General features: G+C 43.5%; 1 protein-coding gene across 12 annotated transcripts in view; it reads right to left on the minus strand.

The window, feature by feature from the left end:
• tsnax (translin-associated factor X) overlaps positions 1 to 25,359 on the minus strand; it is a 124,361-nt gene that overhangs the window by 38,669 nt on the left and 60,333 nt on the right. For all 12 annotated transcript variants that reach the window (XM_059982147.1, XM_059982144.1, XM_059982148.1 and 9 more), the window contains one exon: positions 14,268 to 14,398. In XM_059982147.1, the coding sequence (XP_059838130.1) occupies positions 14,268 to 14,398 (131 nt within the window). The remainder of the gene's footprint in view (positions 1 to 14,267; positions 14,399 to 25,359) is intronic.

The raw sequence follows: 25,359 nt of genomic DNA on the forward strand, positions 1-25,359 counted from the left end.
GGGAAAAAAACTAAATATGTCAGGGATGGGGTAAGAAGGGGAGGAGGGGCATTAACAGAAGTTAGAGAAGTCAATGTTCATGCCAATGTTCATGGTGTTATTCCTCCAACCTGAGTGTGGCTTCATCTTGACAGTAGAGGAGGCCATGGATAGACATATTAGAATGGGAATGGGACGTGGAATTAAAATGTGTGGCCACTGGGAGAGCCTGCTTTCTCCGGCGAACAGAGCGTAGGTGTTCAGCAAAACGATCTCCCAGTCTGTGTCAGGTCTCACCAATATATAAAAGGCCACACCAGGAGCACTGTATACCTCACCAGCTGACTCACAGTCTGGGCCCCTGAATGGTGGTGAGGGAGGAAGTGTAAGGGCAAGTGCAGCACTTGTTCCGCTTAAAAGGATAAGTGCCAGGAGGGAGATCGGTGGGAAGGGATGGGGGGGACGAGTGGACAAGGGAGTTGCGTAGGGAGCGATCCCTACAGAAAGCAGAAGGGAGGGGAGAGAGAGAAAGATGTGCTTGGTAGTGGGATCCCATTGGAGGTGGCGGAAGTTATGGAAAATTATACGTTGGACCCAGAGGCTGGTGGGGTGGTAGGTGAGGACAAGGGGAACCCTATCCCAAGTGGGGTGGCGGGTGTACGGGGTGAGGGCAGATGTGCGGGAAATGGGAGAGATGCGTTTGAGAACAGAGTTGATGGTGGAAGAAGGGAAGCCCCTTTGTTTAAAAAAGGAAGACATCTCCTTTGTCCTGGAATGAAAAGCCTCATTCTGAGAGCAGATGTGGCGGAGACGGAGGAATTCCGAGAAGGAGATGGCATTTTTGCAAGAGACAGGGTGGGAAAAGGAGTAGTCCAGGTAGCTGTGAGAGTCTGTAGGTTTATAGTAGATATCAGTAGATAAGCCGTCTCCAGAGATGGAGACAGAAAGATCAAGAAAGGGGAGGGAGGTGTCAAAAATGGACCAGGTAAATTTGAGGGCAGAGCGAAAGTTGGAGGCAAAGTTAATGATGTCAACGAACTCAGCATGCGTGCAGGAGACAGCGCCAATGCAGTCTTCGATGTAGCGAAGGAAACAAGGGGGACGGATACCCGTATAGACTTGGAACACGGACTGTTCCACAAAGCCAACAAAAAGGCAGGCATAACTGGGACCCATGCGGGTGCCCATGGCTACACCTTACTAAGTCTACAGCTTAGATAAGAATATATTTATTTGTTAGTATGACATTGAAAAATATATAGTAAGATAGTGAAAGAAAATTAAATTTAGTAAAATTCTAAAAAAAAAGAATGTTTCCCCCCCTCTATTTACAAAAGATACTCATCTCGCAAACACACTCAGTGACTACTTCATTAGTACAGGAGTGGAACCTGGTGTGGTCTTCTGCCACTGTAGGCCATCCACTTCAAGGTTCAACGTGTTGCGCGTTCAGAGATGCTCCTACATACCACTGTCATAACGCGTGGTTATTTGAATTACTATCTGTCACCTTGAACCAGCCTGGCCATTCTCCTCTGACCTCTCTCATTAATAAGGCATTTTCACCCACAGAGCTGCTGTTCACTGACTCTTTCTTGTTTGTTTGTTTGTTTGTTTTTTTTTTACACACACCATTCCGTTGATGAATGGTCTCAATGATAGGAAGAGCGATGGTTGAAGGACAATTTTCCAACTGGAAGCCTGTGACTAATGGGGTGTCTTAGAAGTCAGTATTCGTTATTTAGGAAAATTATTAGATATGAATATACATGGCACAATTAGCAAGTTTGATGCTGAAACTAAATTTGGGGTCTTGTTGATAGTGAAGGAGGTTACAATGAATTGCAAAGGCATCTTGATCATTTAGGGAGATGGATTGAGGAATGGCAAATAGATTTAATCTTAGATAAAATGGCTTCACGCCAGATTTCTCAGAGTTGGATAATCCGCGTCAGGGCTGTGTAAAAAGAGCTACCTTTTAATCAGGACAGCTATCAAGATTTTAAAGACAGAGTTTTGCGGCAATTTCTCCAAGTTGAGGAGCAACCAAACAGCAAAAGGGATTCATCTGAAAGTGTCAATAAAGGTAATTCAAGTGCATGTGGAGCAGCCATTCTTTTGAAATGTGCCAGTGTTTGGAGTGGCTTTGGCAAGGTAAATTGTCCTGTAAATTACTCTCTCTGTTCTTACTTGTTCATTCCTCATCTGTTATGGCATAACAGTTTAGTGAGAATGACTCCCGGAGCAGAGTTTTGTACTCTGTGTGGTAGTGAGAACTATGCATCAGGTGCACTGAGCTGCAGCTCATGAGAGAACATATTAAGGAACTGGAGCTGCAGCTCGATGGCCTTCAACTCACACAGGAGATTGAGGAGCTGATAGACAGGAGTTTCAAGGAGATAGTCACCCCTAGATTGCAGTAAACAGGTAGATTATCAAGAGAAGGAGGGGAAATGCACAGCCGGTGCAGAGTACATCTGTGCCATTACCCTCAATGATAAGTACACAACTTTAGATACTATCGAGGGTGACAAGCTACTGGGAGGAAGCCACAGTGACTGTGTCTGGTACAGTGACTCAGAAGAGCAGAGAGGTGAAGAGGAGTGCAGTGTTGAAAGGAGATTCCTTAATCAGAGGAACACAGATGAGGTTCTGTGGGTATGATAGAGGTACCTGGATGGTATGTTGCCTCACTGGTACCAGGATCAGGATCGGGTCCATGGCATTCTCAGGGGGCGAGGGTTGGCAGCCAGAAGTCTTAATACATATTGTCACTGATGACATAGGTAGACAATGTGAGAAGGTCTTGAAGAGAGGTTTTAGGTAGCTAGGTAGAATGTTGAGAAACAAGACCTCCAGCGTAATCTCTGGATTGCTGCCAGTGCCATGTGCCAGAGAGGGAAGAGTAGAATGATTTGGCAATTGAATGTATGGCTGTGGAATCGTCGTCTATTTCCATCAGGTCAGGCAGGTCACCTTCTTCTATGTCTGCCTGCCTCGATGTCGAAGGTCGAGGTTCGTTGTCTGCTGTGGAAGGCTTGAAAAACGACAGTATGCTTGACTGCTTAGCCTCGCACATTTTTCTATCATACACTTCTTTGTAAGCATTCAAACCATCCTGCAAATATGCCCTAAACCTACGTACACTTTCAAAATTAATGTCATATTTTTCTGCAATCATTGCAGTGTTGTCAATCACAGCAAAAATCTCACGCAATTGCTTCACGTTCAGTTCCTGGACAACTTCACTTTCGGGCCGTTCGCTACTGCATTCTGTTTCAATTGTTACCCTTTCCTCTTCATCAGCTCTTCATCTGTCAGTTCTTAGTCATAGGATGCCAAAACCTCTTCAACATCATTTTCGTCAACTTCCACAAACCCTTAGCCAAACTCCTTACTTTGTTCACCACAATCGAAATGCTTTATTATGTCTAGTTTTATGCTAAATGTAACACCCTTACAATGCTCTTTTAGGCTTTTCCGATACCTTAGAACTCATCTCGCTAATGGATGCACAAAATAAATCGACATAAAGCACAGATGCTCACAGGCACATGCTTAAGTAATGCCGGCTAGAATGCAGTTCCAGGGGAGGAGCTTGGCTGCTCGGCACACACTGCCTTTTTTCATAACAGTAAAACACATTCTGTTAGCGAAAACAGGTAACTAATGTAGGTCTTTTGTAACAGCGAGGTGTCATAAAGCGAACGTTCGAGAAACGGGAGACACCTGTAATCAATCATTTCTCACTGTTGCCACCATTAATGAAGTAAATACAGAACAGTCGATGTTAGCAAAGCAGAGGTTTCATGCAGATAACTTTGCAGGTGCAACCTATACATGGAGACATTTTCTAATCACTCCCAATAAAATTATGCTTTTAGGAAATATGCACAAGAATCTCCTTTCAACTGTGGAAATCTAAATTAAACTAAACATGGAAATGAAACACAGCTGATCTCTGTTTTTATTGTAGTCAAAAGGGCACCAAACACCTTGCAACTGAGATTCTAGAGACACAAATCACAAGCATCTGTATTACAGTTGGGTATTTAGATGAAAGATTTCTACCTTTTAAGGCCCAGTTGGATTAGAAAAATCTCACAAGACTAAATCAGGGTGTTCCCATAAAGTGATTTTTAAAAATTATTCACTGTCATGATCTAAGCATTGCCCTGACTGGCTGCATCACTGCCTGGTATGGGGAATATACTTCCCTCAATCATAGGACTCTGCAGAGAGTGGTGCAGACAGCACAATGCATCTGTAGATGTGAACTTCCCACTATTCAGGACATTCCACCAGGCCATCAGACTGCTTAATTCATGCTGTCACAACTGTATTTCTATGTTATACTGACTATCCTGTTATACATAATATTTATTATAAATTACTATACTGCACATTCAAATGGAGACGTAACATAAAGATTTCTACTCCTCATGTATATGAAGGATGTAAGTAATGAAGTCAATTCAATTCAATTCAATTCAGTGTTTATTGCTCCTTCCTAAATGGCTTTGAGAAGATGGTGGTGAGTCACTTTGTGGATGCGTGCAGTCTCTCTGGTGAAGGCACTCCCATAATGCAGTTTAGCTGAGACTTCCAGGATACAGGCCTAGTGAAGACGAACAACTAACAATATGTTTCCAAGTCACCTGTTCTCCTACGATGTATGTCATGCTCTCTTCTCACTACTGCCACTGGGAACGAGGTACAGGAAGAGCTTTAGGTCTCAGAAACAATTATGACCTTTCAAACATCGGGCTCCTGAACCGGCATGGATAAGTTCACTTATCTCAACACCAAACTAATTCTACAGCCAACTCACTTTCAAGGACTCTCAGTATTATTTATTCACTACTTATTTATTTTGTATTAATACAGTTTGTCTTCTACACATCGGTTGTTTGTCAGTCTCCGTGTCTGTGTAACTTTTCATTGATTCTAATGTATTTCTTTGATCTACGGTGAATGCCTACAAGATCATATATGATGACCTACATGTAAGGGTTTCTCTTTTTATGTTAACTGCTAAGGCTAATAAAATGGCTTCTCTGTAATGTTAATTGCTGAGGTAATGGGTTTTCTGTAGCAGCATGTTTGGGTAGCATGTATGACTAGTGACAATGGGACTTTTATCCAATGGGAGAGATGGTATTCTTACTTGTCTGCTTAAAGCTGTTAATTTGCGCAGGCTTTGAGGGAGAAGGTGCGAGGAGGATGAAGAGAGAAGACATGACTTGAGGAGTCAGTGGATTGCCCGACCCTCTGGGCAGGAGCCCAGAGGTCGACGACAATCGAAGGAGGATCAGCGAAGGAAAATCTGTGAGCTCCAACGATTTGTGCACTGGACTGTTTACTAATATTATTGGCGCCTTTTATAGTTCATTTTTCTATTAGTCTCATAGTCAAATTAAGAGTTATAAAATCTTACTTGTCTAACCACATATTATGTATTGTTTGTTAATCCGGGGTACTGACCTGATACAGGGGACACATCATGCAGCATCCATCCAAAAGGCAGTTCTAAAGTTTGGCCGGATGAGGGGTGGGGGTTTATCACCCCCGGAAACATGCCGCTAGGCAGAGTGAGAGTTACATACATTACGTGGTGGTCGAGTTGAATTTCTGATCCAAGGTGAACGTCTAGATATTGCTGAAGATAGATCATAGTCATGGCTTTGTGTAGTATAAATGTTCCTTGGGCCATGCATGAAGAGTATGGATATGAAGAAGTGTGGCTAATTTTGGAGCAAATGTCTTCAGTATTACATGCAGCATTGTTTGTTCCATTGCCTTTACAGTATCTAATACTCTTAACTATTTCTTGATATTGTATGGACTGAAATGAATTGGATGAAGACTGGATTCTGAAATGGATACCTCCGAAACCACCTGTGGCCAAGTGTGCAAGTACTATACCAGCCTCGTCAGAACCCAGAGAACTGGAATACAAACAATTAACTGTCATCTCTAAAGCACTGCTTAAGACAAACAGAGTCAACCAGAGGTTTAGTAGCCAGTTTGGATTTCAGCTACTCGCCATAGACAGAATAGATCTAGAAATGTTCCATATTTTCATGTAGAATTTTTGCAATTATTGGATGCAAGGCCCATGCTCCTGTGTGCTTTAGTAAATGGAATGACAATCACTAGGAGATCAGCACAGTAGTGTAGCACCAACTGCAAGATTAGGGCTGCTGTCTGGAGGGAGCTTGTACATTCTCCCTGTGACTGTATGAGTTTCTTCTGAGTGTTCTGGTTTCTTCCCACATTCCAGACATATGGGTTAGGGTTAGTAAGTTGTGGGCCTACTATGTTGGCGCTGGAAGCATAGTGACATACTGTCCCAAGAACATCAGACTGTGTTGGTCGTTGACTCAAACAGTATATTTCACGCTGTTTCGATGTACATGTGACAAATAAAGCTAACCAAATAATCAAATTCTCTGTATTTTGCAGGCCATCATCTACATTCTGATGATCTTTGTTCTAGAATAGTGGCAATGTAGGTTGAACTGTTTCCTACTAATCCTGTATATTTTTTCTGGCGGCCCAATCAAAGGAAAGGAGGTTACACACAGGTCGTGACAAGAGATTTTAAAAGGAGCTTTTGTGGGCTTTTGGCTTTTTCCATAAGCCCAAATGAATCGTGATTCATAAACAAGGGCAAATAAAAATTGTGTGAGAGAACCAGTTTTAGATCAGGGTGGCTTTGGCCCAACAGGCTTTGGCAAGCTAAGTTTCTTCTTCAGCATTCTTCATCAGTTAATGCTATGAGAATGGCTCCAGAAGCTGTGTTGTGTTCTTTGTGCGAAATGTGGGACTTCTGAGACACCTCCAACCTTCCGGACAATCACATTTGCACCATATGCACTTAGATGCAGGTCTTCAAAGTGTTAAGGAACGAAAGCTGCATCTCGGTGCACATGGTGATCCGCGGCTCACACAGGAAACTGAGGAGGTGATAGATGAGAGGTAGTCACCCCTAAGAGATGTAGGAGGCAAGTACTTGGGTGAATACCAGAAGAGGGAAAGAAAATGGGCAGCAAGTGCAGAGTACCCCTCTGCCCATTCGCCCTGATGATACTGTTAAAGGAACAACCTACTGGGGGTAGTCGCTGTGAACGGGTGTCTGGTGCTGTAGCTTAGTAGGGAAGGGAGGAGACGAGGACAGCAATAGTGATAATAATAAGGGGTTACATAGTTAGGAGTAGACACAAGATTCTGTGGATGCACGAAAGACACCCAGATGGTACACTTCCTCCCAGGTGTCGGGGTCAGGGATGTCTCAGATCGTGTCCATGGCATTGTAAAGGGGCGAGGGTGAGCAGCCAAAACTCTTGGTACATATTGGCACCAGTGACTTAGGAAAAAAAGAGGAGATACTGAAGAGAGGATTTAATGAGTTAGATAGAAAGCTGAAAAGCAAGCCCCCCAGAATAGTAATCTTTGGATTGTTGCCTGTGCCATATGCCAGTGAGGTGAAGAATAGGGTGATTTAGCAGATAAATGTGTGGCTGAGGAACAGCTGAAGGAGGCAGGGCTTCAGATTTCTAGATCATTGGATATTCTTCAGGGGAAGGTATGACTCGTTAAAAAAGGGACAGGTTACTAAACCCGCAAAGGAACCAATATCCTTGTGGGCAGATTTGCTTGAGCTGATAGGGAGGATCTGAACTAAATTGGCAGGGAGATGGGAACCATTGTGCTAGGCCTGAGATGTAAGAACACCCTGTCCTCGTTATATGCATCCTCAGACAACGCAGATTCACAGTTATGCGAGGAACCTATTTCTACTAATGTCTCCTTATATGAGTTCAAAACTCAGTTATGCGAGGAGCACTGCTTTCCTGCCGTGACTACAAGTCACATGCGCACACCTCACAGTCTCACTGTTGGGAAGAGAAGCACCGCTTTCCCGCCAATACAAGTCAGGTGTGCGCGCCTCACAGTCTCACTCCCACCAGTCTCACATTGGTTTTGGCAAGGTTGCATGTGCGATGTTGCACTCTTAAACTTTTGTTGGTTTAACCTATGGTGCAGTGATTTTGTGCTTCAAAAGAAAATGCAAGAGTAAAAATACCCTGATATAAGTTATATACAGGCCTCCAAACAGTAGCAAAGATGTGGGCTACAAACTAAAATGGGAGATAGAAAACAGATGTCAAAAGGGCAATGTTACGACAGGTAGATTGGAAAACTCATGTAGGTGCTGGTCCCCAAGAGAAAGAATTTGTAGAATATCCATGAGATGGATTTTTAGAGCAGCTTGTGGTTGAGCTGACTACAGGAAAGGCTATTCGGTATTGGGTGTTGTGCAACAAACCAGATTTGATTAGGGAGCTTAAGGCAAGGGAACCCTTAGAAGATAGTAACCTCACCCTGCAATTTGAGAGGGAGGTGTAGGTCAGATGTATCAATGGAGTAATGGGAATTATAGAGGCATGAGAGAGGAGCTGGCCAAAGCTGACTGGAAGGGAACAAAGCTCTCAAAAAGAGCTTTGACCAATAGCCAATCCAGACATCTGGTCCATTGTCCAAGTACAAAAGGCAGCAGCGGGTCGCTACAGTGTTTGGGATTGATTAGCAAGAGCAAATTAAGGAAGGCAGAGGTAAACGCAATGGCTGCCACCTGAGTAGACAAGAATCAGAGTGGTGATCTTGAAGCTTTAGCTCTTCAAGGCTTCCGTAAAGAGAGACTTCAGTCAGAGAAAGCAAAGGAAAGGAAAGCTCAAGGTTAAGTTTATTTTTCTTCTCCCCTTCTTTATATCTACTCAGCTAGGACATCAGAGTTGAATGCTCCTCTTGCAGGATGTGGGAAGGCAGGGAGACCCCCAATGTCCCTGATAACTAAAAATGCGAGAAATGCATCCAGCTACAGCTTTTAACAAACCGCGTTAAGGAGTTGGAGTTGTAATTGGATATACTCTGGATTATTCAGGAGGCTGAGTGGGTGATATAAAAGGTAGTTACTTCCAAGGTGTAGGACACTGGAAACTGGGTGACAGTCAGGAAAGGGGTTAAGGACCCAGTGCAGAGTACCCCTGTGGCCATCCTGCTCAGCAACAGGTATATCATTTTGAATACTGTCAGGGCCGGGGGTTGGAATGACCTAATAGAGGAAAATCACAGTGTTTGGGTCTCTGGCACTGTGCTTCATGACTCAGAAGGGAAGGGGTATGGTGGTGGGGTGGAAAGAAGAGGCATGCTGTGGTGTGATGATAGGGGATTTGTTAGTTAGGGGAACATACAGGAGGTTCTGTGGGTAAGAATGAGATTCCCAGATGTACGTTGCCTCCTGGATGCCAGGGAAGGTACTGATGACGTGGGTAGGACAAGTGATGAGGTTCTGCATAGGGAGTTCAGGTGGTAAGCTAAAGGGTAGGACCTCTACACTTGTGACCTCAGGATTGCTACTCATGCCATGTGCTAGAGAGGCCAGAACTAAGAAGATTATACTGTTTAATACGTGGCTAAGGAGTTGGTGTAAGAGGGGGGCATAAGAATTTTGAATAATTGGGCTCTCTTCCAAGAAAGGTGGGACCTGTACAGAAGGGGTGGTTTGCACCTGAAATGGAGAGGGATGAATATCCTGGCGGGAAAATTTGTTAATGCTACACGGAGGAGTTTAAACAAGAGTTGCGGGACAATGGGAACCAGAGTGCTAGAACAGTTAGTGGAGAGGTTTTGCAGCCAAATGTTGCTGAGACTGCAGACAAAGTTAGGAACCAACAGTCTCCTAAGGTGCATAGAATATTGTAGGAAAGGCAGGTGATAGTGCTGAAGATGAGGAGGTAATGTGCAGTGAGGAGAAGCTGTTGATAGAGCAAAACTGTAGCTACAATGTAAAAGGTGGTCAAAATTGAAGAGTGAATACAGGCTTAAAGGTGTTATATTTGAATGTGCAAAGTATGCGGAATAAGGTAGATGAACTTGTAGTATAGTTACTAACTGGCGTACATAATGTCGTAGGCATCATTGAATCACGCTGGAAGAAAATTATAGCTGGGAGCTTAATGTCCAAGAACATACACTGTAAAAAAGAGCAAGCAGGAAGGCAGAGGGGGTTGTGTTACTCTATTGGTAAAAGAATGAAATCAAACCATTAGAAAGATGATTTGCCATAGGATCAGAAAGTGTTGAATCATTGTGGATAGAGCTAAACAACTGCAAGGGCAAAAAGACCCTGATGGGAGTTGTATACAGACCCCTAAACAGTAGTAAGGATGTGGCCTACCAATTACAATGGGAGATAGAAAATGCATGCCGAAAAGGCAATGTTACAATAGTCATGGGGGATTTCAATATACAGATAGATTGGGAAAATCAGCTTGGTGCTGGATGCCAAGAAAGGGAATTTCTAAAATGTCTCTGAGAAGGGTTTTTAGAGCAGCTCATGGTTGAGCCTACGAGAGAATCTGCTATTCTGGAAGCTCAAAGGTGTTAAGGTGAATAAGTCACTTATAACAGATGGACTACATCCCAGGATTCTGAAAGTCATAGCTAAAGATGTGGTGGAGACATTAGTAATGATTTTTCAAGAATCATTGCTGGAATGATTTCGAAGGACTGCAAAATTGCAAATGTCCTTGTTCTCCTCAAGAAGGGAGGGAGGCAGAAGAAATGAAAGTATAGACCAGTTAGTCTGAAGATATTGGAGTCTATTGTTAAGGATGAGGTCTTGGAGTACTTAGAAGCACACGATGAAATAGGATATAGCATGGTTTCCTCAAAGGAAAATCTTGCTTGACAAATCTATTGGATTTCTTTGCGGAAGTAACAAGCAGGATGGAGAAAGGAGAATCAATAGATGTTGTGCATTTGGGATTTTCAGATTGCCTTTGACCAGGTGGTGCACATGAGGCTGCTTACCAAGAGCCCATGGTAGTACAGGAAAGATACTAGCATGGATAGAGCATTAGCTGATTGGCAGGAAGCAAAGAGGGAATAAACCTTTTCTGGTTGGCTGCTGGTGAACAGTGGTGTTCCACAGGGGTTTATGTTACATGTCAATGATTTAGATTATGAAACTTAAGTCTTTGTAGCCATGTTTGTGAACGATACGAAGTTAGGTATTGGAACAGGTAAGGTTTAAGCAAGAAGGGAAGCTGCAGAAGGACAGACAGATTAGGAGAATGGGCAACTAAATGGCAGATGGAATACATTGTCGGAAGTGCATAGTCATGCATTTTGCTAAAAGGAACAAAAACATAGACTATTTTCTAAGTGGGCAGCAAATTCGAAAATCCGAAGTGTAAAGTGACTTGGGAGTCCTCCTACAGGATTTCCTAAAGGTAAACCTACAGCCTAAGTCAGTGATAAAGAAGGCAAATGCATTGTTGACATTCATTTCAAGAGAATTAAATGTAAATACAAGGATATAATGCTGAGGCTTTATAAGGCACTGGTGAGGCCTCACTTAGAGTAGTGTGAGTATTTTCGGGTCCCTTGTGTAAGAAAGGATGTGCTGACATTGGAGAGGGTTCAGAGGAAGTTCATGAGAATGATTTCGGGAACGAAAGGGTTATTGTATGAGGAATGTTTGATGGCTCTGGGCCTGTACTCTCTGAAATTTAGAATTGTAGAGGGGTTGGGGGGGTGTAAAGGAGGATCTCATTGAAACTTATCAAATGTTGAAAGGCCTAGATAGGTGGATGTTTCCTATAGTGGGGGAGACTAAGACCAGAGGGCACAGTCAGTTAGAATGGGGAGGAGGAGGAACAGAGAGACATCCGTCTAGAACAGGGTGGAGGAAGGATTTTGTTAACCAAAGGGAGGTGAATCTGTGGATTTCGTCACTACAGGTCATTGAGTGTATTCAAGGCAAAACTTGATCGGTTCTTGATTAGTCAGGATGTGAAAGGGTACAGGAAGAATGGGGTTGATAGAGAAAATGGATCAGCCATGATGAAACGACGAATCAAACTTGACAGGCTGAATAGCCTAATTCTACTCCTCTCTCTTATGGTCTAGAGGTCTATATTAGCTCCGCAGACAAGTGACCTGTTCCTGGCTGACGTTGATCTGTGCTAAAATTTGCTCTGTGCGAGATCCATGAGTTAAGATCATAGTGTACATCTTCATGTTATTGATAAACAAATTTCTGCAGTAACGAGATTTGAAAAATGCTCAAACATTTGCCTTGATAGTTGTATTTAGACTTCCCCAAGCTCAAAGGACCATAGATAGTCCACATCATTTCTTTTAGAAGATTATTGCAAATGTGCCGCTTGATGGCAGAATTTGCTCTGCACTTTTCAGAGTAACTGGGTAGCCACTGGGAATTAATGGCTAAGGAAGACTTTGGGAAGGACATTCCCTGTGGATACCTCTCTTTATTTACTGCAGTTTCATTGTTTCTTTTCTGGATGGTCATGATTATGGCACCTCTGGGCCCTGTGGTATGTCATTGTCCTAGATTGGGGAAATTAGGTTGCAAATCTGCTTCCAAAGTTCCATTCTGCCAAGTTTTAGATGATAAGCAAAGATACTGACTTTTTTGGACACTTTGGTTTTCAGTTGGAATTTGGACTTTATGACCTCATCAGCCTGGAGCATCAATAAGTCTGGACTAATCTATGGGACAGCTCTCCTGATTTAATAACACAAAGAATGAATGTGCAAGTAAAAGTTTGGTGCTACACTATTTAGATATGAATATACAACATGTTTGTTGACTGTAATTTGCTGTCACATTGGGAAATGGAATGGCAAGGACCATCTTCAGATAGGAAATCTAACAAAAGGCCAGGATGGCAAGTTGTTTACCATCGGTTGTAAAGTGGAACAATCTTATTTCTGAATGTCTTTTTTAAAGTAACATGTTACGTGGTAATAAATTATTTAGTACAGCAGAAATTACCTTTAAAGACCTTGAAATTTCCACAACACGTACAGGAAATTCAGAATGAAAAGATCATTGCAGGTTATAGTTAAAATCAGGGACCAGTGGAGTGTTTGTGTTTACTTTGCTACACATTTGTAGCTTAAAGACATTTGTAGCCTGGGTTTGATCAAACACAAAAACAATAATATTTTGAGTTTGTCAAATTTTAATCTTTTTTAATTATTCCCTTAGATAAGAGAGGCAAGTGAAGAGATTGCTGGAGCCTTGACAGAGATCTCTGCATCCTCTGTAGTCAAATGCAAGTTCCCAAGGAACTGAAGAATAGACAATGTGGTCCCATTGTTTAAGAAAAGCAATAGAGACAAACCAAGAAACTACAGGCAGATGACCCTTACGTCATTGATAGGGATTTAATTGAAGAATATTCTTAAGGAAGGTGTCTACTCACACCTGGAAAAGCATAGGCATTAGGGAGGCATTATGGAATTCATCAAGGCGTTCGAAAAGGTTTCCCATGGTAGGATCATTCAGAAAGTCAGGATGCATGGAATATAAGGACATTTGGCTATATGGATTCAGAATTGGTTTGCCCACAGAAGTGTGGTACTAGGTAGAGCATATTCTATCTGCAGGTCTGTAACCAGTGTTCCTAAGAGATCTGTTATGGGCCCCCAGCGCATTGTGATTTTTATAAATGACTTGGATGAGGATGACAAAGTGGTAGGGTGGTCTGAAGATAACACAAAGATTATGGATGGCATAGAAGGTTGTTGTAGGTTATAACAGGACATTGACAGATGGAGTTCAATCCAGAAAAATGTTAAATGATGTACTTTGCAAGGTCCAATTTAAAGGTAAAATACAAAGTTAAAGGCAAGGTTCTTAGCAATGTGAAGGAACAGAGGGATCTTGGAGTTCATGTCCATAGATACAACAAAGTTGCAAGTTAATAGGGCGGTGGTGTGTTGGCCTTCATTAGTTGGGGGAGTGAATTCAAGAGCCACAGGGTAATGTTGCAGCTCACACTTAAGAGTACTGGGCTTATTTGTGGACGCCCCATTTTAGGAAGAATATGGGAGCTTTAGGGAGGGTGCAAAGAAGTCTTTTTTGGGGGGTGGGGAGGAAGAAGCCTAAATAAAAAAGATGGTGGGAGGGTCAAATGAAATAAGAAGCTGGAAAATGATAGGTGGAAAAGGTAAAGGGCTGAAGGAGCAGGAACCTAATAGGAGAGGAGAGTGGACTATAGGAGAAAGGGGAAGGAGGAAGGACTCCAGAGGGAGGTGATAAGCAAGTGAGAAGAGGAGAAAAAAGTAAGGGAGGGACAGAATGTAGTCTACTTCAGGACAGATTCAAGTTACTTAGAAACATATAAATGAAATATGGACATTAGGTTCAAGCTCTAAAAGTTTAAAATATATTTAAATTAGTTTCCTACCTGGAGAAAATGCTCGATGAAATTGGCACACATCTTCACCAATCAGTTCTTGAGCAATCTGCTGGATCTTTAATCTAATATCAGCGAACTTTAACTCAGATTCACTCAGTAATTCACCAACATCACCAACACTATGAAGGGAAACTTTATATAAGTTTGTATAACTTTAAGGGAAACATTTAATTCAAAAATTCTACTTGAATTTCAAAAACAAATATATTGTTTCATCTTCATTTGTTTTGTTCAATTATTTGTTATTCTTCGTAGAAGATATAAGTTTTTAATATATGACATTTACATTGCAACACTAAACATATTAAAATTTCATACTGAACTGCAACACTATCAAACTAAAACACAACTCTTAGTCCTTTGGGACAAAACAGCTGAAACCATCACCAGCAACAGCAGTGTGATTAAAATCAAGAAACCACTGGAAGCAAGGATCAAAGCTGGTGGTGGTTTGATAATGATGATAGCAGCAGAATAATTTGAAGGCTAAGATGAGGATCTTAAAACTCAAAAGGAGCAGGAGTTAACGTGCATCAGAAAGTTTATGTGCAATGCACAAATGAGATGAGTGGCAAGTTAAGATAAAACCAGCAGAATTTTGGATGAGAAGAGTTACGTTGGCATGGAAAATGAGTGGAACGCCAAAATAGTTTGAAATGTTGGGGAAGTATGGGGGTAAGGGTATGAATGAAGTAGAAGTAGACTTGGATAACAGAGGTAGAAATACACTGCCTTAGCATGATAGACACAAACTAAGTACTCTGTTAAATACAATACCAAGAATGGTTTGAATTATATCCTTATACAACTTTTATCCTTATATCAACTTAAATCTTTCACATTGCCACAATATTGCTGACCTGATTCAACTCACAAATCCTGAGCAACTGAAGCAATCCACACATGCACATGAATATAAATAACAAGTAACAAACGTGCCAGGTAAGGGCTCAATAAGGAAGATGGTCATTGCCTGGCATTCATGATATTGAATGGCATTACCATCACAGAGCACACCACCAACATCCATGGAGTCATCAATGGCCAAATTCTCAACTGGACCAGACACGTAACTACCTCTGCGACAGGAGCAGTTCAGAAGTTGGGTTTTCTGCAAGTGACTTACTGTTTGACATTCCAAAGGGTTTCCACCACCTAAATGGCACAGTCAGTAATGAGCTGGGATATTCATATCAACTTGAATGGGTTAGTAGTAGTACTACTTTACACTAAAGAAGCTCAACAACATTGATTGAGTGAGATAGAGATTTCCTCTTTGGAGTGAAGGAGAATGACAGTTGACTTAACAGAGGTGTACAAGGTGATAAGAGGACTGGATCAAGTGGACAGCTAGAGACATTTTCACAGGGCAGAAATGGCTAATATGAAGGCGCACGATTTTAAGATGATTGGAGAAAAGTATGGGGGATGTCAGAGGTGAGTTTTGTGCAGAGGGGTGTATGCATGGAACACCCTGCTAAGGGTGATAATAAAAAGGAGGAGGAGCTTAGGAGAATGATGGTGACTCCTTTGTTTGCATCTTCGGAAACAGCTCTATATCTATCATTAATATCCGTATTTTCCCCTTTCAGGGTTTTTTTGAAGACCCTCACCTGGAGTTACAGACTGACTTTGGTTCTTTGCGGGAATGGGACCCGCTCTTGGGGATTGGCCGCTATTTGATATAACAAGAACGAGGCCTAGCGCACCTTCAGGGTTCTGGAACTTCAAGCTCTGGAGGCAGGCGGACTCTAGGTCGGTGCCTCCGCTGGAAACTGGTGTGTCGTGGGAGATGGAAGAACGAAAGCAGCAAGCTGGCTGCTGGCTGTGTATCCAGAGACCTGAGTTCTTTGGGCTTGGAAAAAGCGATGCAACAGACATTTAACATTGTAAATCAGCCAGTTGTTAGTTATGTCTCCCCTCTTACTGTGAAATGGGGAAACCTCTTTTTCCCTTATTAGGGAGAGAGAAAACCCGTGGTACGTAAAATTAACGGGTGAATGAGTAGTCTTTGGGGTACTGCAAGACTGTGTCTTTATTGATGCTTTGTTACACGCTTGGTTTGCTTGGTGGGGGCACCGATGCTTTTTTGCTGGTGGGGAATGGGGATTGTTGATTTACTGCTACTTATGCATAGTAGGGGGGAGCTGTGGGGGGGGATTTGGGGTTCTAACACTTAACTGTCATTTTAAGAGCAAACACGAGGAAATCTGCAGATGCTGGAAATTCAAACAACAACACACACAAAATGCTGGTAGAACACAGCAGGCCAGGCAGCATCGATAGGGAGAAGCCCTGTCAACGTTTCGGGCCGAGACCCTTCGTCCTGACGTCTCCGCCTGAAATGTCGACAGCGCTTCTCCCTATCGATGCTGCCTGGCCTGCTGTGTTCTACCAGCATTTTGTGTTTAACTGTCATTCATTCTTTGGGGCACTCCTCTGCTGCAAAGAAAAAGAATTTCAGGATGTATATTGTATACATTTCTCTGACATTAAATATACCTTTGAAACCTTGAAACATTAGAGACATTTAATAAACTATTAGATAGGCACATGAATGCAAGGTTATGTAAGAAGGAAGCGTTAAATTGACTTTAGAGTGGGGTAAAAGGGTGGCACATCATGAGCTGAAGAGCCTGTGCTGTGTAGTGTTCTATGTTTTATTAACTACATTCTGAGACAAAGTTGCCCGCCCAATTGTCACCCCGTTTACCACCCTCAACGTCCACTCTCTCTAGCACAAAGTGGATCAGTATCTATGCATACCATTGTAACACCCTGGGAAAGGTTTCACTGCTAATGTAATGGTCTTTCTGTAGCAGCAGCTTTTGGGTCGTGGTTAGTGATTTGTAATGTGAGCTGTCCAATGAAGGGAGTGTGTTTTTGTGCTGTGTGCCAGACACCGAGGTGACCTGGGTCTTTTGCTTGATGAAAAATGGAGAGAGAAGACGCTAGAAGGAGTGGACTTGGAGTGCGGCCGGAAGTCAATGAAGCCTGGGGAAATCGATGGAGGATTGGTGAAAGGGAAACCGTGAGTTCCAACTTGTGCACATTAGACTGTTTCATCAAAATGGGTTCATTTTTTTCTTTACTAACCCTTTAGTTAAATTAAGGATTATAAAACTGAATTGCTTATTGTGTATATGATGTATGTCTGTCTGTTATTTCGTGGTACTGATTTGTAACAGGGTAACAAATCATGCAGCATCCACACAAACAGGGAGTTTCGGGGTTTTGAACCTCAATCTCATACATTTGGCATCCCTAGATTGCCTTCCCTAGACTTACACAGCCAACAGAACCGGGTTGTCAGATAAGTGACAATGCTCTGATGATGTAAAGAGACAGAGATTACTTGAGAGTTTGAGGGGCGGGCTGCTGACGTTGTGAAAGCCATAAAGTCACAGTACCCCCTTGGCACTGCTGTGGCTTACATGCAGGCAGTGGAAAAGGCTTTTGGCATGACAAGAAGTCCAATAGAGTTCATGATGGGGTTTCAGAACATGTGTCAGTAGGGGGAGAAGCTTTCTGCCTACAGCTTTCGGCTAGAGATGCAGCTAAATTACTTGTGGAGTAGAGGGGCCATTCAGGTGGCTGAGGTGAATCAGTTAAGATTGGATCAAATAGTGAAAGGCGCCCAGTCCCAGGACCTATTGTTGGGATCTACAACTGTCTCATAAGATGCACCCCCCCCACTTGTTTATTGAGCTGATCAGAGAAGTATGGGAGGAGGAGAACACGTCAGAGTTGTAGGTGGGTTTGAGTGCTCTGTCAGCAGAATACAGTCCTCGATAGTAGCCCCTCGTGGTGCAGTGACGACAGATAGCCTAACCTGGGGAGTGGTAAAGGAGATCGTAGCAGAGTTGAGAACTGAGATGTCCCAGTTGTTATTAGCAGATGTGCCCGCCCCCAACCCATACAATGGAACTGATAGGGAGGCCAACCCCCTAAGGGGACAGACAATGCAGAGGGCTGCTGGTGGCCGGGGCCTCACGAGAAGGGGAGCAGTCGGTATTGTCTCTTATTACTGTGGTGAAGAGTGACACTTCAGGCGGAAATGTGAACGATGGGAAACCCCTCAGAGTGAGCCCCGGGTACACGAGCAGAGAGAAACGTCGGGAAACTTAGGAGACCCAGTGAGGAAACGGCCTGATGTCTCGAGGGGAGCATGTTCCCAGCAACATATCAAGGACACTCAAAAGCAAAAAGGCTTATTGGGGCCAAGCTCCTATGTATCACTACGGATAGAGGATATTTATGCTAGAGCCATACTCAATATGGAGTCATATGTCACCTTGCTGCACCATTCATTTTACAACCAGTATCTGACGCATTTACCATTGAAGTCACTCAGTGCACTAGAGACCTGGGGTCTTAGTGCAGGCGAGTATCCATATGATGGTTATTTGTCAGTGAAGCTGGAGCTTTTGGAGGCCAATGTAGGAGTGGCTAAGGACCTTGAGACATTAGCTCTAGTTTGTCCAGACTGCGTTGAGCAGGGCAGCATTTCAATTCTTGTGGGGACCAACACTCCTATTGTGAGGAGGTTCATGGGAGCCTGCAAGGAGAAAGCTGAGAGCTTTTTGAGAATACTATCCCTTCACCCAATGTTTTGAGCTACTTCTGAGGAAGTGCGTGGCTGCACTATGCCGGATAACAAGTTCAGACGAAGGAATGTATGGTTTACCCAGTCAAAGCCAATCATGTTACAGCCTGAGGAAGAAGTGAGAGTAACAGGATACACCAAATTTCCTGGAATGCCCAAGGGTGAGGCCCTCTTAGCGGACGCTTCAGAAGGCCATGAAGAGGAGTCAGGACTACCTGCTGGGGTACTGGTGAGGCCTGAACTGCAGAAGCCCTCAGTTGTACAGGTGAGCAGAATGGCAGTGATTGTCAGGAACACTACGAAGAGGAAGGTCACCTTCAAGCGGGGGATGTCCCTGCCGCATCTCTTCCCAGTGACAGTAATGTCTAGAGTCCCTGTGAGACAAGCCAGGGAGAAACTATCTGCAAAGAGGTGAAAGTTGACTGCTGAGTCATTCAACTTTGGGGACTCCCCAGTACCTGCGGGTTGGAAGAGGAGGTTGATAGAGAAGATGTTGAAACTGGAAGGTGTCTTTTCCACTAACAAGCTTGATGTGGGTTGCCCTAAGAGCCCGTGTCACACTATCCGGGTGACTGAGGACACTCCATTTAGATAAAGGTCCTGGCGACTGGCCCCTGCAGAGGTGGAAGACGTTTGGCAGCATTTATTCAAGATGAAGGAAGTGGGAATCATCACTGAGTCCAGTAGCCCCTATGCATTCCCAAAAGTAGTGGCCAGTGTTATGAATGTACCACAGCTCTGAGGGGCCGAAGGGGCGGGAGCAGCCCCCTCCTTCCAGAGAATCGCGAGCACTATTAATTCGGGTCTCGGACCCAGGCAAATGAAAGACAATGTAACGGTTTTGACCATTGCTCTTAGAGACACCTGTGCTAAGTGCATGACCCTGCTACGTGACAGCTACCACGGATATGGACACCCTCGGGCAATGTGGGGGTGGGGATTGGATCACCCTACTTTGATGGACATCTACAACTCTGCAAGTCAAGATAAAAGAGGACTGCAAAAGGCGGTACCCCAGAGAGACGCACCAGAAGGACTTCATTGCTCAACATTCCCGTGATAGCTGGAAGCCAGTCAAAAGCCACGTGCGCTCCATAACTTCTTTGCCTGGGGAGCGGGTGGCTGATAATACCGACAAGGACTTCGAACTATAACAGGGAAACAACGCTCCCCTGATTCAACGGAGTTGCTTCGTCAAAGACCCGGGCAAGTTTTTCCGTTTCTCCTAACTCTCTGAAACATGTGAAACCCAGCGATTCCCCAAAAAGACTGAAACCTGCAGACTTCTGAGTGACTTTTATATTTCCAACGGACAATATATTATCCCCTAGACAACAGTCGAGATTATTTGTTAATGATGATTATTGCTATACCGGTGCTTTAGATTGAGTTTTGCCGATGTATATGTTCTGAATGTTTGTATTAACCTTACTTTTGTGACCCCCTTTATGAATAAAAACATTCGAAAATAGTGCCACCAGACTCCAACGGACCTCTCCATCTTTGCTGGTGAGTTATCCAGTTACGGGATACGTAACAACTGGAAGAAGAATAGTAAGGTACAGATGTGTGTGGACTATAGGACTCTAAACAGGCATACTGTCCCCGACCAGTACATGGTCCCAAGAATCGAAGATGCGCTGGCTTATCTGAGTGGTGTGAAGTGGTTTCAGTGTGCTGGACTTGAGGAGTGGATAACCTCAGGGCATATTGGGAGCCCCTGTGACCTTCCAGCATGTCATGGAGAAAACGGTGGGGGATATGAACTTGTGTGAGGTACTGGTGTACCTGGATCATCTCATTGTGTTTGGGTCTACCATAGAGGAACATGAAGCATAGCTACTGAAGGTGCTGAATGTGACCACCTGAAAGCTGAAGGGTTAAAATTTTCCCTGGACAATTTCCAGTTCTGCAAGACGTCTGTCAGCTATGTTGGGCACATAGTCTCAAGGGATTGAGTAGCTATGGATCCATCTAAGATAGAGGCGGTGACCACATGGCCAAGCTCCCAGACTGTGAACACTTTGTGCTACAAAAGGAGAGCAGGGTTAAGAGCATCTTAGCCTTTCGGAACCATTTGGAGCAAGGTGGGATACGAAATGTGAAGAGGTTTTTCAGCCGCTTGAAGGAGCTGCTGACACGAATGTCTATGCTGGTTTTTTCAGACCCTCCAATTGCTGTATGTACTGTATATGGACACCAGCAGAGAGGGCTTAGGGGGTGTCCTGTATCTGAATCAGGGCACCAGGTTAAGATCTGCTGTATTTGTCGGTCAGAGTCTTTTGCCCTCCGAGAAAAACTATCCCACACACAAGTTGGAGTTTCTGGCATTGAAATGGGCTGTGGTGGCTAAGTTCAGTAACTACCTCTATGGTGCCAAATTTGAGGTGAGGATGCACAACAAGCCCCTAACTTGCATCCCAACCTCGGTGAAATTGGATGCCACAGCCCATCAGTAGTTAGCGGCATTGTCTGCCTATGATTTCAGACTGAAGTACCAGCCGGGAAGCCGGAACATTGATGCTGATGCTTTGTCCCGACGTGCACATGAAGGGCTGGACAGAGATGAAGAGTAGGAGAGCATTCCTGCCCTGGGAGTGAAAGCCATGTGTCAGTTTTTCATCATGGTGAAGGCAGAGGGAAGGCAAGGGCAGGATCAAGCAGTAGGTCAATTGGGAGCTTCCGATGAGTCCAATTCCACAAGCTTACTGTAACCTGACTGCTCTGAAGACAAACCAGTTACCGGAATTGAGTCCTGGGAAGTGGCAGCTGCTCAGCGAGATAACCCAGGCATCAATGCCATTGGTCAGCGGTCGAATAGGGAGACGTGGCTCAAGCGGAGAAGACGAAACACGTTGCAGTGCCTCCTTTACTGAGTGAATGGCCCAGATGGGAGTTGAGGAATCAAATCCTCTGGACTGGCCTTGGAGTTCCCAGCTGGTTCTGCCTGAGAAGTATCAGAGGATTGTGTTGAAGTCACTTCATGATGATCCTGGACATTTGGGGGTTGAAAAGACCTATGGATTGCTCAGAGATTGGTTCCACTGGCCCCAAATGAAGCTGGAGGTCAAAGAATACTGCCAAGTCGTGCATTCGATACATACGGAGGAAGATGCTGCCTAAGAGAGCCACTTCATTGTCCTACTTGCACAGTGCGGGGCCCCTTGACCTGGTGGGTATGGATTTCCAGTCAATAGAGGCAGATGCCAGCAACATGAAATATGTCTTAGTCATCATGGATCATTACACCATATATGCGCAAGCTTTCCCTACCAGGGATCAGAGAGTGTCCACAGTGGCCAATGTGATTTGGGAGAAGTATTTCATTTATTATGGCCTCCCCAGGCGGATACATAGTGATGAGGGTTGGGATTTTTCCAGAGTAGGCTCATCCATGAGTTACTGAGCATGCTTGGAGTCAAGAAGTCTCCAAGGAGTTGCCTGATCACCTGCAGGGTGATCCCCAGCCCGAGAGGTTTAATTGGACCTTGCTAGACATGCTCAGAACCTTGGAAATCAGCAAGAAGAACAAGTGGAGTCAACATATTGGACATCTGGTCCACAGCTACAACTGTACACGAAATGAAGCTACTGAGTACTCATCTTATTATCTGATGTTTGGGCACAAGGCGAGGTTGCCCATCGAGTTTTGTTTTGGGACTGGGAAAACCTACCACTGAAGACTTATCTGAGGTATGTGTCTGATATAAGAAGGGAGCTGAAAAAGACATGAATTAGCTGAGGTCGCAGCAGCCAAGCAATCAAGGAAATAAAAGGAGGTATGATCAAAAGACATGAGTGGCAGTCCAGGGGAGGCTTTGCTGTGTAGGCCAGAAGTATCCCAAAGGTTGTTGGAACCTGAAGTAGTAGATGAGGGGGTAAGGAGGTCTTAAAGAATCAGGAGACCACCAGAAAGGCTGGCCTATGTAGTACCGGGGGAAAAGACTGTGGCACCTATCGCCTTGGAGAGCTACGTCACTGCCTTTTACACAAGGGTTGGAATTTGTACCTTGTATGAAGGGTTGGCAAATAATCTCAATGTCATGAGGACATAACTAATTTTGGTAGGTTGGGGGAGAATGTAACACTCTGGGAAACGTTTCACTGCTAAGGTAATGGTCTTTCTGTAGAAGCAGTGTTTGCATTATGGTTAATGTTAACGGGTGCTTTGGAATGTGAGCCATCCAATGAAGGGAATGTATTTTTGTGCTGTGTGCCAGACACCAAGGTGATTTGGGTCTTTTGTTTGGCGGGAGATGGGAGAGAAGACGCCAGAAAGGAGAGGTCGTAGACGCCAAAAAGGAGTGGCAATGGAGTGGGGCCGGGAATTGATGAAGCCCAGGGAAATCGATGGAGGATCTGCGAAAGGGAGACCGTGAGCTTCAACTTGTGCACATTAGATTGTTATATTAAAATAGGCCCTTTTCGTTTTGTTTTTTCTTCACTAAACCTTTAGCCAAATAAGAATTATAAAGCTGAATTGTTTAATTGTCTATGGTGTACTGTCTGTTATTTCACGGTACTGATTTGTAACGGTGTAACAAATCACGCAGCATCCACACAAACAGGGGTTTTGGGGTTTTGCACCTTAATCTCATACGTTTGGTGGGGCCAGATTGTCTTCCCCAGACTTACGCAACTGACAGAACCAGAATGTTACATCACCTAAAATGTCCTCTGCAGTTAATCATCTATGATCTGCCAAATCCAAAGCCTCCACAACCAAAAGAATCAGGACGAGCAGGCATGTACATCATAAATGGTAGGGCATTGAGGAATGCAGTAGAACAGAGTGATCTAGGAATAATGGTGCATAGTTCCCTGAAGGTGGAATTTCATGTGGATAGGGTGGTGAAGAAAGCTTTTGGTATGCTGGCCTTTATAAATCACAGCATTGAGTATAGGAGGGATGTAATGTTAAAATTGTACAAGGCATTGGTGAGGCCAAATTTGGAGTATTGTGTACAGTTCTGGTCACCGAATTACAGGAAAGATGTCAATGAAATAGAGAGAGTACAGAGGAGATTTATTAGAATGTTACCTGGTTTTCAGCACCTAAGTTACAGAGAAAGGTTGAAAAAGTTAGGTCTTTATTCTTCGGAGCGTAAAAGGTTGAGGAGGGACTTGATAGAGGTATTTAAAATTATGAGAGAGATAGATAGAGTTGACGTGGATAGGCTTTTTCCATTGAGAGTAGGGGAGATTCAAACAAGAGGACATGAGTTGAGAGTTAGGGGGCAAAAGTTTAGGGGTAACACTAGGGGGAATTTCTTTACTCTGAGAATGGTAGCTGTGTGGAACAAGCTTCCAGTAGAAGCGGTAGAGGCAAGTTCGATTTTGTCATTTTTTTAAAAATGGATAGGTATATGGACAGGAAAGGAATGGAGGGTTATGGGCTGAGTGCAAGTAGATGGGACTAGGTGAGAGTAAGCGTTCGACAAAGACTAGAAGGACCAAGATGGCCTATTTCCATGCCGTAATTGTTATATGGTTATATATGTAAGACCACCACCAATTCCAGGTTTCCCTCTGAGTTACACACCACACTGACTTGACCAAAACTCACTAGATCTTCCTCCACAATAGAATATACCCAGGACTACAGTGGTACAAGGTTGCCACCACCAACACTGATGGAAAATATCAATATTAAATTTGACAATTGTGTCCAGTCCTCAAAACATGAATAGAAAAAAAACATAACATCAAGAACCTTGAACTTTCTGTTGGATTCAATTATAAACCAGATTTCATACTTACACAAACTGATAAAAATAATCTGGAAATGCTGACTGCTTCACAGCTAGAAAATCAATGTCATTAACACATCAATTGTAAAGTATAGGCTAATCAACACTTAATCCAATAACTGTGGTTCTGTTTATTTAACATTAATGCTTTTATTTTTTAAAGCACAGGGCAAACTCAATAAGAAGTACAATCAGTGGCTATTTTATTAGGTAAAGAACTGGAACCCAGTGTGGCCTTCTGCAGCTGAGCCCCTCTTCAAAATTCAATGGGTTAATGTGCATTGAGAGATGCTCTTCTGCACATCACTGTTGTAACTTGTGGTTATTTATGTTACTGTCGCCTTCCTGTCAGCTTGAAGCAGTCTGGCCATTCTCCTCTGACCTCTGTCATTAACAAGGCGTTTTTACCCATAGAAGTGCTACTCACAGGATTTTCTTTTATTTTTCACACCATTCTCTATAAACTCGAGAGACTGTTGTACATGAAAATCCCAGATCAGTAGTTTTGAGATGCCCAAACCACCCTGTCTGGCACCAACAATCATTTCACGATGACTTGCAGTGTCTTGAAAAAGTATTCAACCCCCAACTCTTACGTAAATGGGTATTACAACAGGGATTTTGATCAATTTAACTGGGAATTCTTATTTGTGAATCACAAGCTCCTTTTTTTGCAGTAGAGCACAAAAAAAACCAGGGAAAATAGTAAAACATGAAAAACTAG

This window comes from Hypanus sabinus, chromosome 10, assembly GCF_030144855.1.
Source record: "Hypanus sabinus isolate sHypSab1 chromosome 10, sHypSab1.hap1, whole genome shotgun sequence".
In the NCBI taxonomy this organism is placed as follows: Eukaryota; Metazoa; Chordata; class Chondrichthyes; order Myliobatiformes; family Dasyatidae; genus Hypanus; species Hypanus sabinus.